The sequence below is a fragment of the Neodiprion pinetum genome, chromosome 4 (assembly GCF_021155775.2).
Source record: "Neodiprion pinetum isolate iyNeoPine1 chromosome 4, iyNeoPine1.2, whole genome shotgun sequence".
Taxonomy (NCBI): Eukaryota; Metazoa; Arthropoda; class Insecta; order Hymenoptera; family Diprionidae; genus Neodiprion; species Neodiprion pinetum.
In genome coordinates this window covers 3,591,597-3,612,834 of record NC_060235.2, presented here as the reverse complement: position 1 = coordinate 3,612,834, position 21,238 = coordinate 3,591,597, and the positions used below count along the sequence as shown (strand labels likewise).

Sequence of the window (21,238 nt, the reverse complement as noted above, 5' to 3'; positions counted from 1 at the left end):
TCTCAAGCCGGAAAATGAAATTTCGAAAAATTGAAAAATCAATTTCGAAAACGCCATTTTTTTGTAATCTGAAAAAATTCACACGCGATTCCGCAGACGATTTTATACGTATAAAAATATATCCACGTACGTAAAAGATAAAAAAAAAAAAGCAAAACGAATTCCAACATGCAACAAACTAAAAACTTGTGCAAGAAATTAGTAAATATTGTGCTTAAATATCATATTTTGAATCACAAAATCAGTAAGAATTTATGAAAATGGCGTTTTTTGAATTGGTTTTTAAATTGTTTCAAATTTCACGAGTGGCTAAAAAAAGTCCGACAAAATTCCGAGACCCTTTTGGGTCGGTAGCCAACATCGTACTAAAAAATGTTCAAACTCGAAAAGAGTTGAGGTACGCAGGTTACAAATTTGACTTGGAATGCCCCATATATACATATATATGTATGTATGTATATAAGCTCGCCTCGAAGTCTGCACTTTTATTTATAGATACAGCTATAGCTTTTATGCGGATGACTCCGGCTGCATAATTTTAAACTTTTCCTACGCTGCAGACAAGAAAATTTTTACCCTGGACAACGACTCGGTTCGACTGTTGTGATTATTATATATTATACAAGCGAACGGATCAATATTACGCTATTTGGTATTTGTTCGGAGTTTTCAGAGTTCGCCGATATTCGATCATGCGAATAAACAGTCTTTTTTGTCGAGCAGAGGAAAACCGGGCAATTATTGATACAACAACTACGACGACGTGAAAGAAGTTTTTGCTTACTCTCGACGTGAATGGAAAAGAAAAAAATTAGATACCGATAAAATTCGAGTTCTTTTTTTTATACCACGAGATAAAAAAAAAAAAAAAATCCGCAATCACTGCTGAGATTGAAATATTTCAAAAGCACCGATGCGCGGTTCAAACGAATAGAGCTGGAGGAAAAATGGAAGGAAACTAAACGATTTTCGAAATGAGAAAAAGGAGTAGCGGAAAAAAAAAAAAAAAAAAGAAAAAAAAAATGCAAAAAAAAGTCCACAAGGCTCGGACGCTTTGGGAATTAAGAAATACCACCGTGGCTCCTGTATCCTCGATCCTTTGCGACGTCGTTCGTCCGCGAGCATCCAATTTCTGTTTTCATCTAGGCGTGTGGTTTTACCGCGTCTAAGGACGAGATTACACTCGTCAAACACTGTGTGTATACATGTATATGTACGTCTATAGATCAGGATGGTCGTTAATTTTCAACGTATAATTCTCACCCACTGAGAAAAATTTCATTTGTTACGGTAACTAGAAAAAATTGTTCGATTCATCGATATTTCGGTCGGAAAACAGGGAAACATAGATTTCGACAGAAAAATGTATTTGACGGTGTTCTCATCGCGTTGAAACTTCGAACAGACTGATTTTGTTTTATATAAAATTCCCATCTATGGTATAAACGTTAAAACATATGACACGTCATTGATAGGTTTGTAAATAATCGCGGCAAAGAGAATAAAAAATAAAAAAAAATAAAAGTTTGGCGCGGTCGTTTGTGAAACGATTTTTATTTGTCTAGTTGATTTCGACACTCTTTCCAACTTCGAGACAAGAGAAAACGTTTTTCCTTTTTTTTTTTTTTTTTCAATCTTCGAGTGAGCAAAAAGTCAGATTGATTAAATCATAGTTCTATTCTTTCTTATTCGATAATTGCGACATTTTTCAAAACAATTTCGGCACCGTTTTTACACTCTCTTTTCGACATTATACATCGATTTCAGGAGTTTAGAAGAATGTGTTGAAAATTAACGACCACCCGATATATGTATAAAATGCATGGACGATTGAAAACTACACGAATCACTGAAACTGATGAAAAATACGATTGCGAAGAGAGAAAAAAAAAAACACGTCCGAGAAAGATGAATGAAAAAAAAAAAAAAACGAAAAAAAGATTCTCTGCGACTTGAGAAACGATCTGACCGTGAATATCAATTCGTTGTGTAATTTTACGGTATTATGGGATGCGGATTCCGTTTATTATAAAAGGACGAGGCGTTTGAAACCCGACTAATTGTAAGTGTGGCGAGATTGCGGATGCAGGCGCGTCCCTTGATGCACGGCTCCTCTTTGTCTTGGGATCCCAGATAGAATCTGCATCCAAAACCTGGATCTACATCTCTGCGCGTCTCGGTGATGATGCGATGCTGAAATTCAACCGACGGCAGACTTCGTTTCATCTCGCCGTAAGCACTCCTGGATAATTGCAAAAGCGCGCGCGAGGAAGAGAGAGAGAGACAGAGAGACAGAGAGAGAGAGAGAGAGAGAAGCACCCTTTTCGGTGGGGGGGGTAAATATTTTTAGAAACAAACGACGACGGAATTTGACTCGCGATATCGAATTTTCAAAAATACACGCGGTAATCTATTTCGTAGAATTTCAAAATGTGAATTATTGAACCGGAATGGGTGCATAAAAAAGTAAAAATTTACAAGTCTAAACTAAAGAAATTAAAAACGTCTCTCAGTGGAAGGTAAAATTTATATGAAGAGAGTTAAAATATATACCGAATAATCGTAATTCTGTATTTTGTTTTGTTGTTTCTTTTTTATTTTTATTTTTTTTTTTTACGCCATTTGACTTTTCTACGATTCAAATTCATTCGCTATAAAATTTTACGATAAAACCGCAATTTTTTATATTTTATTTAATTATAAATTCGCAATTGCAATAACTGTCGTAATTCATTCCATATGCGAAATGAAAATTTATCTTCCAACGAATATATAGGGTCGCAAATTTTCGCACGTTGTTGTATAACGTTAATAATTATCCTTGGATTAAGTTCGTTGAATCTCCTGCGGTATGAAAAGATCCTCGAAATTCAGTATCAGGATGATCACGACGATGTTATTTCACCGTAATTCGTATCTTGCATTTTACATTTGCGTCAGAAGTTGATATAATACGCTGAAAATCGGGAGAATTTAAGCTTTTAATTATTCAGTATACGCATATATAAAGAGTGGAAAAGCTTCCCGGAGTAATCCGTAATGAACCTGCATCGTACATGTATATGTACGTAATACATACTCGCTCTAATCTTCGTTTCAAAGAGAGCCGACATCGAGTTCTAAAATCACCGCCTCAAACTCGTAAGCACGTTTAATTAAATTCAGGCTCGCAAGATCGAGTGAAACGAGACGATGTAAAATAAAAGTGGAAAAACCTTTTTCAACGCCAACTTCACGAGTTAAATATTTTTTAATTACAACTGATCCACATTTTACCCCTTTTTTTATTTTTTAAAATTTTTTAATCTAAATCAGACGCAACGAAACAGAAGAATAAAAAAAGAAGGAATTTTCCAAAAAAAAAAAATAAACATAAAACAAAGAATTTCATCGGGCGGGAAAGTAAGAGAACGTGTAAAAGCAAGGAAAAGCAAGGAATATAGATGAAAGTCAACGAAGAAGACGAAGGGAGGGATCGAGATTTATATGCATTATATCGAAGTGCGCGATATTCCCCAAAGAGCGTGCGGTCAAGAAATTTCCGCAACGCTTCGACGTCTCGAGATAGGTGGAGAAGAAGAAAAAGGAGATGAAGAAAGAGAAGAAGAAGAAGTGGGAGGAGGATGAGGACGAGGTCCTTCGGCGAGACGCGAGGATTACAGAAATCCCCGGAGGACGAGGCGGACAGAGACAAAGATGGAGAGACAAGACGATCGTATAAGAAGGTCGGTGAATACAGGAGTCATGAATTTTCCCTTGGAATTTCGTTACAAGCATGGATAAAGAGAGCTGCAGGCATCAAGGCGTACGAAAATTACGACCTCTGCCCGGATGAATTACAAACGGGAGGAATGAATTCAAGTTCTACATAGCGCGGCAAACATTGAGAATAAAAAAAAAACAATAAATAAATAAATGAATAACTATCAAATTGTTGTCGGAATATTCCAGCTACATTTTTTATCACAATTTACGCTCGGATAATATTAGAAACGATGAAAGTTTCTACTGCTACAAATTTTTACAGAAATTTAAACATTTCGAATTGTTTCGTCGAAAATTGTAAGCGTGCGTGAGTTCACGTAAGAGAGAGAAAATAAATAAATAAACAAATAAATAAAACTTGCAAATTTTCGTGAAAGATTTTTATCTTTTCGGTAAAAAAAAAAAAAACCGAAAAAAAAATCCACAAGATTCGGCAATTTTTAACGAAAAGAATTATTTCTAAGAGGATGTTCGAAAATCGTAGAAAATTGTAGTATTTTGGACAGAAAATTGCGAATTTCTATGAAAAATTAGAAAAATCTATTATTATCTGTAAAAGATGATTACAATTTCCGACACGTAGGGAATAGTTTTTTTTTTGTCGTAGGAAATCGTGACATTACGTTGAAAAAAAAAAAAAACCTGCCAGTTTCTACAAACATAGATGAAAATTAACGTAATTTTGTACGAAAAATAATCACAATTTCGGACACAGAGAACATAAATTGTTTTTCTCGTATTGTGTTTAGAATTTCGTTGAAAGTATAATTTTTTACGAAATCCGCTAATTTATGAAAAACCGCCAGATGTCGCATCTCTCTCACGCGAGAGAAAAAAAATTATGGCAGACAAGTTAAGTACGCGGCAGAATTTGGATCTAAATTCGAAGACCGATTTTCATCTCCGTAAAGTTTACTTATCATAATCTACGAAATACGATGATTTTTAACGTCCCCGAATAAAAATATTTTTATAAGAAAATTAATTGGCGAAAAAAAAAAAAAAAATCCGTCATTTATCGTGAAAAAAATTGATAAAAATCGGTCAGACGGTACAAAAAATGATACTAGAATCTTCTGATTAAAAAAAAATATACATATGTATTATAAAAAATCGATTTTTATGGTAGATATAAATTCGTTTAGGGTTCCAAATTCAAACTGTGTATTTCTTTGCCTTGTCAAAAAAAAGAAAAAAAAAAAAAAAGGGAAAAACGACAATCATTACAAATCATTGATCTACATTTTACAAGGCGATTTTTTATTTAATTTTTTTTCCTTCCTATTCGTTCGTACCGCAATCTCGTTGTATACTTAACGACGAGCTCGCGAACAGCGAAGTAAAATATATATAAGGTAACACACCTAATGTTGCAACGCGGAGTTTTCTTTCCTCTAATTCCCCACAGCTCGTGAGTTATATTACCTCGTATTTTTGCCAAGTCGGTAGTTTTCGCGCACCGAGGCAAGATTCAGGGATCAGTCAAAATTTATGTCGCAAACTTCTCCGAGTTATTTTTTCGTCCTCCAACTCCTCCTTCTTCCTTCAAACCGAATAAACGCGTGTCGGAGAAAAATCTTTGAAAGAGGAGGCATGAAAAAAAAAAAAAAAAAAGCTCTCATTCCCTTAAAAGTTTTCGAAAATTTTCTTTACCCCTGCGGTAAAAAATCAGCCCATTGAACGAACGTAAAATATTCGTTCCCGTCGCTTAAAGTTACATGAGAAAAAAAAGAAAAAAAAAACGTCAAGGGACAATAATCCGGTAATTGGGGGATGAAATTTCTTGAAAACTTTAAAATATGAAAGCTTGTCGATATCTTCAGAAGCTCCGACGCTGCTTCGTTGAAATAGCTTCGGGTTTTTCACGGCGGTTGGTTATTAAAAATGCCTGAATGAAAACTCTCGTTTTATCTGTCTATACCTACATTATATAAAATAATCGAAGATAAACACGAATATAATAGATTTTATGTACGCACCTATATAATAATAAATTTTAATTAATCAATTAGTCGCTACTTTGATGTCGTCCTATATTTATGACATGAATTTTCTTTGCCTTATTGTTTTAATATAATACCGATAATTATTATACGTATAAATGTCACCGTGCAGAAACGATTTCAGTAAAAATTTTTACATGGAAATATATTGCAAGATTGTCTTACGATAATTCAGATGGATAAGAAGCTTGTTTTTTTATCCGTAGCTGGTTTTAAATCCACAAGATCGAAAGCCACGAAACCCATTTTTTCTAAGTTCTGAATTCAATTTCTAAGATTAAAATCACGAACCTCGATACACTCGGAATTTTTCTTTCAGCCACGGTTACAGTTTTTGAAAATTTTAAAAAAGCTCCTTATCAAAATCACTTTAAATACTTGCAAACAATTCAGGAATTCGATAAAAAAAAACTATAAAAATTCAAAATAGGTACTTTATCAGAGTTAGTAAAATCGTATTCTCGAATCTTTGTCAAGTTTCATGCAATTAAAATACACGTCAAGTCTGCAGAGTCACACGCGTGTCTAGCATAGAACCGCAAGGGAGCTACGATCAAAGCAGATGATCGTAAATTAGCCCTCGGTAGCAAAGTGCACGGTTTATCTATCCGAGTGGTGTTGAGATCCCGAGGGATGAAGCCTCGCCGTTCTACCGGCGTACAGGGACGTCGTATACAACGACACGTACGTGTACATAATACATATGCGCCTGCATGCGTGCATACACACACGCGTGTATGTAAACCGAGAAAAATTTCATTTGTTACAGTAATTTAACTAGAAAAATTGAGTAAAACAGGTATCGTTTAAAAAACTATTCGAATATTGTTGGAATTAGTTAAAAAACGGGGTTTCATTTGTATCGCGCATGTCCAACCCACCGTGATGAAAACGGTGCAGCAACCTCAACTGCATTCTTATCCGTAGTATACCTGAATATCTATATATACATATATATATATACATAGTGTCGTATGTAAGGCTTAAAAGCGCGAAGCGTCGGAAGGCGTATTAATTGAAGGACCATATAAGCTGAAGGAGCGGTGCACACGAGGTGCATAAACAGTGTGCAGCCGCTGCAGAAATGCCCCGTAATAATGCAATCTATAATACTCAAGATCCGCTGCGCAGCCTCTTTTTTCATCCCTTATTTTTTCTCATTCTTCGTCCTCTTTTTATCGAGGGGTAACCCTCAAGTTCGACACGCGTTTTATTTAATCTTGCATTCTACTCGCATTTTCTTATTTCCTATCATTCATAACGCATATTTACCTAAGAGATAAAGAAAAGTAATCAGCTAGTAGAAAATTTCGTTTTACTGGGAAATGAATTTCATATTCCAGGTATCAACTATATTATAATGTTCGTGGATTTTAGGAACGCAACGCCAAGAATTTGTATAATTAAATATCGCGGAAAATAGCGCGAATAGTTGCGAGTGAGCAGTTTTGGTTCGCAAAATGAGAAACATAAAAAAAAAAAAGATTGTACGATGATCGGGATAAAGTTTATAAGATAAGCTTGTACTGGCAAAAATTTGGTTAGTTTGCGATTTCCGTATATAGGAGGTAAAGTATCCAAGCGACATTTAAAATATGCCTGAAATATGTAAAGAGGGAAATAATAATAACGGCGTGAATTTTGAATAAAATTAATTGCTCTATTATCCATTCGACGACTTCGAACAGAGTCTGTAGATTTGTCTAGTTGTAAACGCGATTTTTACCTGAACAGTTATTCCACGATGAGCAATGAATGAATTAAACGTAATAAAAGTAACGAAAGAGATGAAAAGAGAAGAAAATAAGAAAAAAACAAAAAGCAGAGAGAATCTAGAGAATCTGTAACTGAACAACTTTTCCGAAAGATTTTTTTCGTCAATCATATTTACCGCAGATAATAACAATCAGGAATTTCCCGAATGACGAAAAACGAGACGCGGAGGCTGCACAAAAGTTTAACCAAAAGAGGGTAAAACGGGGTTGATTAGAGGCGAGACTCTCGAGTGCTGCAGGATTTGCTCAAGAACTTGTCACACCCGAGAACCTTCATTTGCCGAAAATGATGCCGCGAGATCCGAGGAGGGTTGTTACGTACGTACGTAGGGATACATAACACAGCACAGGAAGCGACGAGAATCGCGGAAACAAGTTTATGTTGAACCGAAGGACGGTGAGGAGGGGGAGGAATAACGAAGAGAATTGCGGCGAGGAGTATAATCTGGCGGAAAGAGAAAGATTCGAGAGGGAGGGAGGGAGGGAGGGGGAATAAAACGCACGAAAAGCCTGCAAGCTCGCCTCCCTAAACTTTTTTCATCCCCCACTCACCCCTGATTCGAGAATTTTTGGGATCAAAGCGACGAAACACGAAACGGGGTTGCGGCCGGTTGAAATAAAGAAAGAGAGTCAATAACCAGAAGGAGGGGAAGAAAAAAAGAAAAGCTTATTGGTGCGTAACGCGATGAGGATTTAGGTGAATCCTTTCGGGTTGACTGAAGGAAAGTTAAACAGGTTGTGTAATATAGATGATGATAAAAAAATTTTTCTTTGCTCACGGATTGAAATTTGAATATTGATTATTTCACTTTTAATTGGCAAGAGTTATAAATAACGATGAATAAGGATTGTTTTCATTTTTCGGAACCATCGTGCATTTTTTTTTTTATCAATTGTTACGGTTTGTTTAAGATTATATCTTTGCGAGAGGAAATTCTTCTACAATTATCAAAAATTATCTTGTTAATACAAAGTCTACAATTTTGCTGAATTAGTGTTATGGTGTTGATTTAAAGCTGATGTTTAACCCTTTTTTTGTCACACGTTATTATGGTTTTTGTGGTTTCACTGATTACGAATCTGAAATCTGGTTTAAAAAATTCAAAATAGCTGATCCAATATGGCGGACGAAAATTTCAAATTTGATAGACTACGGTCAAAAAATTCTATGCAAGGGTTTTCAGGGTCGCCGATTGGATTCGACGTACTGAATTTTCGAAATATGATTTCAGATTCGTAATCAGCGACCCCAAAAACCCCTTGACGGAGTTTTTTCTCCGGATTCGATCGAATTTGAAATTTTTGTTCGTCATATTAGATCCGCCATCTTGAATTTTTCAAATACGATTTCAGATTCGTAATCAGCCTCTCATATACTTTGAATACCGGGTTCCACATTAATCGTCACACGCATGCATGATTATTTATTGGCATTACGTCCGTTTTACGTTAATCGTCTTTCGTCAGGCTGAATAAAAAATCATCCGATCAAACCGAAGCGCAATATTCTCATACACATAAATTATCGTATCAAATAATTTCTCGCGTTCCATTTTTTCAGAGTAACAACTCAAAGGTTGGGATATAATTTTCTAGCGGCGGTTCTCGGCACTGTTAAAAGGATGATATAATTTCTGCCTGATTAATTAACGAATGACTTCTGCTTATTAGAAAAATCACAAAACTCGAAAGGGAAATCAACTCACACACCTAATTCACGAATCTGTTCTTCGGGCATAAAAACAGCCCTATTCATCGTCAAACAATTTTTTTCACTGTTCTACCGTGAACCAAATTTCTTGAGATAAGAAAAAACATGAGAAAGAGATTTATAGCGAGTGTCCTGGATGCGTACACGTGTAGACACGTATAACACGAACATATTATACCGGGACAATCTCTTGAAACTTGAAAACCAACCGCGCGTGCGCCAAATAATTAAATATCATTGGTCGGCGAAATATTCCCGCAGCGATATTCTTGTCCGCGATGCAGGCGTGCCAACCTACGCAAAACGTGTACGTTTGAATTTTCAAAGAGCGTAAGCGTTAAATTCCGACCGTTCTTTGAAGAATCGACTTTCCGACCCGACAACAAAACGCTTCCCAAACCTTTCCGAGTCGCTGCCTCGATTATTTGAGATTCTAACCTCGAAAATTCGTGTCAACCACATCGAAGGCAGAAACAGTTTGGCAGCCGAAAACTCGGGATGGCAAGCCTGCGCGAAGAGCCGATAAAACTCGCGCATGCGCGGTTGATTTTCAAGTATCAAGAGATTGTCTCGGTATATATTTGTACGATACTTACGCGCGTTTGGCAAACAAGACCGTGACACTCTGGTCGGGTAAACAAAAGGCGAGAAAATTAAAGCCTTCGAGTAAAGGGCGTGAGAGAGAATAGCAGTCGTGTGTGTACGTACGACACGCAACATACGTCGCATATATGCGTAACAACAAACCCGAAGGGAGTCTCACCGAGAGCGAAAGATCAAACGGAAATGTTTGCATCTGCGGTGGGAAGGAAAGAGGAGACGGAAATCGTCACGGAATTATGTGTACGCATATATCTGTGTAGGTGTATCATACGCGTTTTGGGTAACAATTAAAACCCTCCTCCCCCTCCCCTGTAAATCAAGAAGCCCTTGCGCTTTCAACATTTCGACACCCACGCAAATGTTCTTGTTCTACGTTTGTTCTCGATATTCGCGTTATTAGGCTGCTCGGGTTTCCTTAATGGGAGAAATTTTGCGTGTAACAATTGTGGGGTGATTGGAGGAGAATTTTTGCGGGTTTTCTGCTTTTTTCGTTTACGTGGGAAGATACCGACGGTGGAAAGGAGTGCAGAAATAAAAGAGAGGAATTCGAAGAGATGAAAGGGAAGAGAAGTTGAAATAAAATTATTCGATCTCTCAATGTTATAAGGGTTACAAATTTTTGCGGATTTTCGATTGGAATAAAGGCTCGTGGTTGTTGTAAATGGCTGGAAACTTATGCGGGTGATATTTGTAGTCGAAAATTGTTGTACGATAGAAAAAGTTGAATACAGATGATTCTGTGTGAGTATTCAGTTGATGAATATCGAGCTTAATTTGCAGATTTGCAATTCAATAAAATCGTGAAACTTAACAATTCATTTCGGGCGGGGTTCAAATTTCGGATTTGAAATGTCCCGAAAGCGCGAAATTCCGAAATTTTTGTTGGTGACAATCAAAGTAAAGAAATCAAACTTTGAGGAAATATGAAAGTTTTCAATGGCCCGAAACCCGACGCTCAAAGTTTCGAAAGTGCAAAAGTTGGAAAATTAAAATATCTGAAATATCGAAATTCAATTTTTCGAAATTTTGCTCTATCGTTACTTGAATTTTCGGAATCTTGTATTTCGGAACTTTGAGCCGCCGGCTTTCCGACCAATCGAAACTTTGTTGTTTCTCCAAAGTTTGATTTCTTTACTTCAACTTTCGCCAGTAAATAATTCGGAATTAAGCGCTTTCGAAACTTTTCAAATTCGGAACTTCAACCCCGTCCCCTTAATTTATTTTTCCGCTTATAATTCCTCCTTTTTTTTTATTCAGACAAGAAACCGAATCCGTTTACTTTCACTGCCGACTTCGTGCATTAATTGAGATGGCAAATAATTTACCTGCAGATACAGCCATGTATACAATATTGTAGAGTGATGGGAATGCCAATAATTGCTGCAATGATCAAGGACTCACCGCCAACGGTGGAAAATGGAGAGAGCGTTCGTTACATTATTAAATTACACACAATTTTTTTAATATCCGGAACAGTGAGCAAACCTGTTAACGGCTGGCGGTTATAGTTTAACATGGTCAACGATCAAAAAAACTTGCGAGTATTTCTCTCTGAATTTTGCGACTGCTTGTTAACGCCTTTGAAAGAAGTACGAGCACGTATATTTTTACCTTTAAATAATGTAGAACAGAAAAGCCATTGAATTGGGATCGACTATACATTTCGCGCGTTGGAAAAATTTTTTAGGCTGAATTTTCCAACAAGAATCATAACAGCAATGTTTTTTCTCTTTTCTCTATTTTTTTCTAACAATTTCTACAGTAACTTTTTTAATCGTCAAGGAAATTTTAGTCGGCCAAAAATCGACATAATTTTACTAATCTTATTACGAAATATTCGCACGTTTATTAAATGAGTATTTATCAGATTCTATTCGTAAGCTGTAAAGTTCAAAATTCACTGTAAAATTTTTTTTTCCGTTACGTTGACGTGGTTAACCATTTAATTTCTCAACATTTCAACGATATATAATAATTTTTTAAACAATCTAAAATAAAGCATCGATGTATTGTATATATATATACTTTAAGCTTTTGTTTATAAATTACAGTATTTTCTAATTTTGTACTTTCGAAGCTTGCTAACGTAACAATCCGACAAATATACTCAAAGTACGTTTTTATCATAACAAAATTAACAAATATATCGATTCTTATCCGATCGATTTCCTCAACTTCGCAATATTACATTGTAGTGTAAAAATTTTCACCCTGAAATCAGGTTAAACAATCCGCAAAAAATTTTTCTCCGCGATACTTATCATCGCAATGAAAAGGGAAGAGTGTAAAAATTTTTGCTATCATTTTGAAAACGGCCGAGTGAAAAATTTTGAAATCGATCAGACTTGGCAGCAAAATGAAAAGGTTAATTAGAATTAAACTTTTACCACAAATTATAATTCTCTGCAATGCTTAAACTCTACATATTATTATTATTATTATTACGCCTACAAGAATCACAACTTCTACCTGGTTGAATTTTTTTACATTGTTCGTTAAATTTTTTTTATTATTATTTTGAGTTGGGAATAGAACGAATATTTTATCTGGAAATACGATCATACAACTGTGGAGCTTATTGATATCCCCTATCGAATATCCGATAATCCGATTGAAACCTCCAGCCGAGAAACCGGATCGCTTTTCTGATCGGCGTCTGGTTCTACATTAACACCAAATGGCTAATAAATTCATAGCGAAATTGCAGCCTCGCCGACTAATCGATCAATTTTTTATCCGCCGATTTAAACGTTTTATATTATATTTAAGCCGGATTTTCGACGGACGATCTCTGCCCGTAAGAATTGCATCATAGACACATTATTGTTTACCAACCTACCGGCCGATATTTTTACCTATAAAATAAATGCGTAGAAGAGTAAGCGCCGAGAGTTTTACTCCGCAATAGTTGATATAACACGTGTAATAAAGATAAATGAATTCTGGATAAATAATCGTTGATTATTCAAAAGGGTTTACCGAGTCTCGACGGGGGTAAAAAGTCCTGAAATTATCGCCCCGAGGGATGCATCAGAAGAACTCCCCGGGAGCCACTTTGCTAAATATTTGCATATTCCCCGAGTTCCATGGCTTTGTGCAACATACATATTACATGTGTATATTATATATATACGTACATTAAGCGTGTATAATTCACATTACAGTGAAAAAAAACCAACAAAAAACACGGTGACATACAAAAAATATAAAAAAGCAAAGAAGACAATAATAATTTGTCTACATAATTCGATGTTGGGATGAAAATGATGAAATTATTAATTCTGTACACTGGGGGAAATTTTTATTTACGGTTACCGCTCGGTCCATGACTATTTTCATTTTTTACCACAATCGACAAAATATACTTCTAGGTAAAGAATGAAAAGTAATTTTTCTCAGTGTACGAGGTTTAACGGTTGAAAAATTGTAAAATAATCAATTGCAGTAATTGGGCGTTCACTCACCGTTCATTTTCCACGCCGCCGTTGATTTCAAAAGTTTTCCAGGGAAAAAAAAAATCCTCCACCTCCTCAAATTCGAACAAAGAGATCCGTCCGTGTTACAGATGGGGAAAATAACTTATCACCACTGAAATCACCAAACGCGTATATTTAGGTACAATTTATACACATGACATACGAAGAGATATATTAGAAACACGACGAGAAATTTTTATAATACCGACACTTCGATTAATTATTATTATTATTATTATTATTATTATTATTATTAACAAACTCGCAGAATTTTTTCAAACTCGGAATACGGATCAATCTACAGATTTTCACATCAGCTGACAATGAGTCGGTTGAAATTGCACTTGATATTTTTATTGAATTTTTTTTTTTTTTTTTTCTTCTTCCTCTCTCTCTTCTTTCCAACTTTTTCCCCTCTTTTATTTTCACGACTCAAAGTGACAACTAGAACAATTCCGCTCGCAATTAGTTCCCCGATTCGCGCTGCTCCGCGTGACGACGAACCGATATTAAAAGTCAAGTGGCTTATTCATCGGATCCTCAAGATTCGGTTTTCTTCGTCTCGAAAGCGACAAGTTAGGTATAGCTGAATTTCGATTCGGTTATTAATATCAAACCGCGAGTTTTGTAACGTCGAGAAATTTTTATAATTAAACCGAATTTATTTATTGCCAAAAATTATTCACACATTCTGTTTTTTTTTTTTTTTTCTTTGTTTTGTTTTTTTCAAATCTTTTTTATATCCGAATATCCGCGGCAATTCCTTCGCACTTCCTGACACGCGTAACGCAAATTGTAATGAAATAAATTAATTGGGTTATGTTGAATTTTGAGAAGCGGAACGAGGCGAAGAAGAAAAAAAAAAAGAAAACGAAAAAAATAAAACAGGAATGAGAAATAAAAAGGACGAAAATTACGTTTCAAATTTTTTCAACTCATTCCTTTAATTCGATCGTTTGAATTGATGATTTTTTTTTTTTTTTTGTTTTCTTTTCAATCTCCGGGTTAAATTCGCAATTCGCGGCGTGATTGAAAACCGTGTGTAAGGAATTTGAAATATTTCGTCAGGTACTCGGTATCTCGTCAACGGTGTTTTGCGAATAGTGTGAAAATTGTGGAAAAAGAGAAAAGTGGGGGAACAAAAAAAAAAAAAAAATCAGGGAAAGAGGCAAAGAGATGAGAAAAGAAAGTGAAGCTCTTCAGACCCTCGTTGACTCGCCGCGACGCGACGGTATTCATTGTACGAGAAAACGTGCGAAAAAGCCAAGGGGTAGAAGAAGTCAAAACTCTGCAAGGACGATATACACGCATACATGTACAATGATGCATACGAATGCCTCACCATATATACATATATATATATATATACACACGTGCACGCACAAGTAGCACGAAAAGGTTGGTAAACGCTGAAGAGTCGTCAGTGGGTTTCATTCTGCCCGGGGATGAAAAAAGCGAAATTTGCTCACTCGAGACGCGAGCGCGGTAAGAAGGAAGAAGAGGACGAGAAAAAAAGTAAATAAAAATAAAGAAACAAATAATGAAAAGTGGCCCCCGGAAACAGGAAGAAGAAAAAAAAAAAAAAAAAACAGAACATTAGCCTAACGAACGAGTTTATACCGCAAAAGTTTCGATATCGTCGAGGAATACGAATGAAAGAAAAACAATATTGCAGCTGTTAAAAGTTTTTAAAGACACCGTAAATCGTGTGCGTAGATTTTACACGTACAAACGTGCATGGTACGAGTTAAAATTATAATTTTAACCGAATATCGTAGCGCAATAGTGTCGACTGCGTGTGCGTGTGTGCGTGAAAGTTGGAGAAAAATAAAAAAAAAATTAATGATGAGTCACGACCGAAGGAATGAAAAAAAAAAAAAACAAGATGAAAAGTCGAAAAGGTGCGGGAGAAAAAAAAAAAAAACAAAAACGACACGTGAAAGGTACGGCGAAGATTAACAAAGCGGGACGGACGTAGTCTGACGTTTGGTAAACTAATGAAACGAAAAATCTCCCTCCAATAACGTATATTCAAATAAATTACGTGATTATTGTTATACCGTTTTCGGGACGGTCGACGAAACGGGAAAGACGCTGTTACGACCTGCAGGAAAGAAGAAGAAGAAGAAGAAGAAGAAGAAGAAGAAGAAGAAGAATTTTGTCCGGACCAAGCGAGTCGTCCCCCCCCCCCCCCCGACTCTTTCTCTTTTTCCCTCTCGCCCTCTCTCTCTCTTTTACCCCCCCCCCCCCCCTTTCCGCCCGACGTCACTCTCTCTCTCTCTCTCCCCCTTCCACTCTCCCCCCCCCCCGCCCTTGTCCGTATTTTCCTCCGTTCGCCGCCCTCGCAGTTTACCCTGCGTGGGAAAAGTGACCCAGTTTCAAGGGGGTCTCAGGGGGTTGAGAGACTCGCGCGTCGGTCGGCGTTTAGCTTCAAACCGAACACGAACGCGGCGCGGGACGAACTGAGCTCCGAGCTATTCCGCCAGAGCCGCCAACCCCTCCTCTCCCCACCCCGACACCCTTCCGCCAACGCCATCCCCCACCACTTCATATCGATCACTGCGCAGTCCGCTCGTCCAGCAGCATCCCCCTCAACGAGAAGGGCAAAGCTCCGTTCAACCCCGACCCGTCTTCTTCTTCTTCTTCTTCTTCTCCTCCTCCTCCTGCGCCCGTCGACGCCGGTGGATAAACCTAGCCGGATGATCCGCGGACGTCGTCGATCGGCGAATCGGTTTTTTACGCGACGCCGTTTTTTTTTTTTTTTTTTCTTTTTTCTCGTTCTTTAAAGGAAATTGGAACCGATTTTCAAAATTGTGCTAAACTTGACGATCGAGAGCGAGTATGTATAGGGGGGGGGGGGGGGGGGGGGGGGGGGGGAGTATCGCGAGTATTTTAACCGACAACCAACGTCTGACGCTCACCGTTTTTTGATTTTGTTGAAAAATTTTTTACGCAAATTGGTCCAAACTCTGAAAAAGTTACCCCATTTTTTTTTTTTTTTTTTTTTTCTTTTCTCTCGATTTTCTTATTCAAACCGGTCAGTTATTCGTCGCGAATATTGAGAGCGATTTTGGTGAGGATCCGATTCTGAAATTCTCAACGTTTGCTTGGAAACTGTACTTTCTTTTGCAATAACGTTTCGATGACCGGGTTCGCGATGGGTCGATTTTTTTTATTCCTTTTTTTTTTTTTTTCTTTTTGTTTTCTATACGTTGTCGTATCAAAAAATTGTCAAAAACTTCTGGCTTTCGATCGGAACATCCCTGCAGACCGGTTTCGTTGCGAAGATGATGGAAAAAAAAAAAAAAAAAATTTAACTCAAGTCGTCCCGTCCAACGGACTCGGTGTTGAAATGTTTCGAATAGAAAATACGATTGCTGAAAATTTTTTTCACAGTTTTTGAAGAAAGATCCTTTTCAAAATCACTCTCAATATTTATAAATAATTGACCAGTTGAATAACAGTATGTATATTATACAAGTACACAAACTTCTATATATATATATATATGTATATAAAAAAATGCGTCATGTTCACCGATGTTTATAATGGAAGAAAAAACAAAAAAAAAAAAAAAAAAAACATTCGCAGAAGAGTATTTCTGGACCGATGAAGAATAACACCGACATGGATTGTCTTGTTCTCGGTTATTGTTTAGCTCTTTTTTTTTTTTTTTTTTCCTTATTCATTCCGATATTCGTTTCTCCCCAGTATATTTTCTACCCACACGTATTAAATTACAATATTACATAGAATACTCAGCGCGTGTCTCGTATCATGTCATTACGCCTACACGTAATATAATATGTCTATATATATGTATGTATATATATATATATATATATATTGCAGAAAACAATTCGCCGTGGCGATTTTCGCAGGGTTGAGAAAACGCGAGTGTACAAGAAGAAAGAACAATGTCGGACATCGGGCAAAAGCAACGATCAGTTTTTTTTCTTTTCTCCCCCCCCCCCCCCCTTCCGCCGGGCTCTTTTCTTCCATCTCTTACATCTCTTATCTATTACATGCGATAGATTGCGAAATTTTTTTGCTCGCTCAGCGTTTGACTGCGACAGCTTTATATCGTAACAAAGTCATTGTACACGTGGCGAAAAGAGTGGCTCGTTATAAGGGTGCAGAGAGATAAGGGTAAATTTCGCAGGTATTTACGTTTCTCCCACCGTACCGAAATAAAGCAAGAAAAAAGGAAGAAGTGGAATAAAAAAAAAAAAAGAAAAAAAAAAGAACGCCTCTCGAATTGGGTGCAAGAATTGCGGTGAATTGCTTTTTTTCATTCTTTCTTCTATTTCTTAATTTTTTTTTTTTTATTTTTTTCTTTAGTTAGAAAAAATTTATTACCCTTGCCCTGCTTAACTCTCGTTTCATTCATCTCCGGTCCTTCTCTCGCCTGTACAACCGATTTCCTTTCTGGCTCCGCGGGACGGACGCTGTAATAAATCCTTACCGGGGAGCTTTTTCAAATGCTCCATTACCTCCCTCCCCCCCCCCCTTAGGGTCTTAGCCATCCTCCCATACCTATTAACAAGGTACCTCTACGCGAGAAGATAGCAGAAACGGGGGGTGGGGGGGAGAAATAAAAGACGGGGCAAAGGAAGAAAGAAAAGGTCGAGTCTGGCGAAAGAAAAAAGAAAGAGGAAAAAATTGGTAAAGCAGGAGAAAAGAGAAAAGAGAGGGGAAAAAAAAAAAAAAAAATTAAACAAATCGATGAAATCTATATTGTATGGAAAAAAAACGCGATTCTATTTTGTCGGTGGTTTTTTTTTTTTTTTTTTCCCCTTTCCTAGGCAACGGGGGAAAAAGGCGAAAACCTTTGTTACGTACGATAAATTTATAACGAACGTATTCAATTTACGAGCGTGCGTAACGTATAATCAATGATACGTTGATATAGTTTGTTGATGAAAATTTAATTTTTGCATATCGAAACAATTTTAGGATATTATACTTCTTTATTTGCGAACGTAAAAAATGGATACGGAATATAATTACGTTAATCGATTTTTCGACGAGATTCGTGAATTTTTGAACGAAGGTAGAAATAAAAACATGTAAATGAAAAAATAATTCAATCATTCTAAAAGCATATTGATGAATATTTTCTGTTTATTATTCTACGTTATGAATAATTCGTTCGATTATTTCAATTCTCCTTTCCAATTGTTTGGGGCAAAAATTCATTACCGTGAAAAATCATTGCGCATTGATTCTAATATTTATTAAACAAGATCAACGTTTTCTACGAAGGATTCTATCGCGTTACCTGTAGCCAATTATAATTTGAACTTTTAACGCGTTTGGATGTCGGAGGACAATTGTATCGTTGAATGAAAAATTCCATCAGGTTCGTCAGATAGAATGACGAAAGATAATTGACACATATTTTTCTTTTCTCAATTCAACGTTCATTAACAAATATAATAGCGAGTTGAATTAGCGCGACGTCACGATGTTCACATTGTATTACAACCGTATCGACGCGCGATGTGACGTCACGTGTCAATGATCAAACCGCTATATCTTTGTTAACGAAAATTGTATTGAAAAAAGAAAAATAAAAAAACGTATGAATTATTTTTCGACGTTTTATCCGACGAACCTAATGGAATTTTTTATCAAACGACCTAAACAATGAAAAATTTTGACATTTTTCATCAAACAGTAGCATCAACGCTGATTGATTTTTTTGCAAATAGTTAATCCCACGATTGAAATATATCTGTGCTAAAGGTTGAGTAAAAATGTGTACATTTGAAACGACAAGCTTTTAATTCACGGTTTGGATAGAGTACCTGTACTTTTTTCACAAGGTCTACGATCCTATTATTTGTAAAAAATAGAAAAAAAAAATAAAAAATAAAATATCGTCAGCGTCCCGGTGAAATTTCAAAATAGCAAGAAATAAGAATATGCCTGCACGAATACAATTACCAAAACATTATTTTGTATCGATTGGCGAATAAGAGTCACCGCTGCACGAATGCCGCGACACGACGACGCAAAGCAAACAACAAGATTAAACACGCGGACTGAGCAAGTAAGGCGAACAAATCTCTCCAGGGTGAGATACGTGAAGAGGAACGGAAGGGGGGAGGGGGACGGATCGGTGTTCGGAGACGCGAATAAGGGTGAAAAGTTAAAAGAGAGGCGGGATGCTGGACAGTGAGAATAATGATGATGATGACGACGATGACGAAGAAGAAGAAGAAGATGAAGAGGAATAAAGGTACAGGGACTGTGGACGAGTCGCAAAGAGGAGGTGAGGGGGGGTTGCGGGCTACCCTTATATAATTACGCTCGAGTGGCGAGAGGAAACGCGCTTTGTTTACGTAACCCGAGAAAAATTGAAAGCTAATATTATCGCACCGTATATATATATATATGTATATTGTATATATGTGTCATTCCGCCGATAAAATACATATATTCGATGTGCGGTACCCGGCGAGTCGAAAAAGGACGAAGACACGATCCCTCGTTTATTTCCCAAAAAAACAAAAAAAATACTTACGATCAGAGAAAAATTTCGTCGCTAATTACACAGTTTATATGCCATTAGCTCGATTGAGATTGGATAAGAAAATGTTGTACGAGTGGTTTTTTTTTTTTTTTTTGGCTGTTTTACACTGAGAAAATTTTCATTTGTTACAGTAACTGGAGAAATTGATTAAAACGGGTATCGTTAAAAGAACTGTTAGAATTACGAAAAATGAGGTATGCTTAACTATTTTGCGCTATTGTCGGTAGTTTTTTGGTAAACGCAACGCAAAATCAGTTTGTGAGGTTTACTCTACTTTTTTAGTCAGACAAGTCTTTAACGTCAATTTATCGTTGCGCGAGCATTAAATTTTCGCAACAGTTGCAAGAAAATATAGCGAAATGGTACATTGTGTAACAAGGGGGTAAAAGACCGTGGCTTCTTTGTTCCGCACGGTTCTTTATATATAACGCGAGTATGTTGCGCGGTTTTTCACGAAACATGAAATTCAGGTTAGGATCGCGCGATGGAAGATTTTTTTACGCTACGGCGCGTGCGCGGAGTGCGGAAAAGTCCACTTTCAACAGTCCGGAGTTAAAAGTGGTATTTTCCGCACTCCGCGCACGCGCGTTCGCATAAGACGATACGCTCGCGTTTTGTAAATACGATTTTTATCGTACACGAGGTTGACAGTCACTGGGAAAACAGTTAAATGCAAGACGGATAATACCGGGGACTTTTAGCCACCCTCGTTGAGTATTTGATATCGACGCTTGGCCATGCTGACCTTTTCTGGATGGAACAGAAGCCGTTGCTGTGCAGTTAATTACGAATAGAGGTAGAAGCTTCGTCACGCAAGCTCGGACAGCTAGTCAAATTAATGTGAATCACTGTTTTCTGCTTTTACCACGCGCCCGTTACGAGACGGAAAAGAAAATGAATCGACCAAAGTTAATCGTCAGCTCTGACCAAGAGAGAATAAAAAGAGAATAATAAAACACCGTTTATTCTGGAACGGAATATTCTTTTCGGAAATAAAACCGTTCCTTTAAAGCTCGGGAGCACGGAATTCTCGAACAATCGTTTCGTCGTTACAAGCGCGTACAGAAACCGTGCAATCAATGCTAAGCGTAACGATAAAATAATTGCTATACGATATTTAACAAAGGGACAAATAGAACGAGACAGACGCGTGTATCAGTTTTCTAATTTACGTAATACACGCGGTAGCGTCGGTGAGGGTTTAAGATTGCGAAACAGGGGAACAAACGGAAAATTTATGGACGAAAGCGCGTTTCGAGGTCAAGAAAATCAGATTGCACGGCAAGGCGTGCAACCACTTCTAAAAATAAGGGTTCGAGGTGTATATTTTTAAGAGATACTCCGATACGCGTGATGTACTCACGCAA

The 21,238-nt window shown here is 37.0% G+C and overlaps 1 protein-coding gene across 3 annotated transcripts in view; it reads right to left on the bottom strand.

The window, feature by feature from the left end:
- LOC124215969 (uncharacterized) overlaps positions 1–15,465 on the bottom strand; it is a 90,463-nt gene extending 74,998 nt beyond the window's left edge. For 2 of the 3 annotated variants that reach the window (XM_046619953.2, XM_069135619.1), the window contains exons 1-2: positions 15,394–15,430; positions 13,322–13,445 (exon numbers count right to left, since the gene is read on the bottom strand). In XM_046619953.2, the coding sequence (XP_046475909.1) occupies positions 13,322–13,328 (7 nt within the window). In that variant the 5' untranslated portion in view covers positions 13,329–13,445; positions 15,394–15,430. Of the gene's footprint in view, positions 1–13,321; positions 13,446–15,377 lie in introns of all 3 variants that reach the window. The other variant, XM_046619952.2, reaches the window with a different exon arrangement.
- Positions 15,466–21,238: the final 5,773 nt, after the last annotated feature.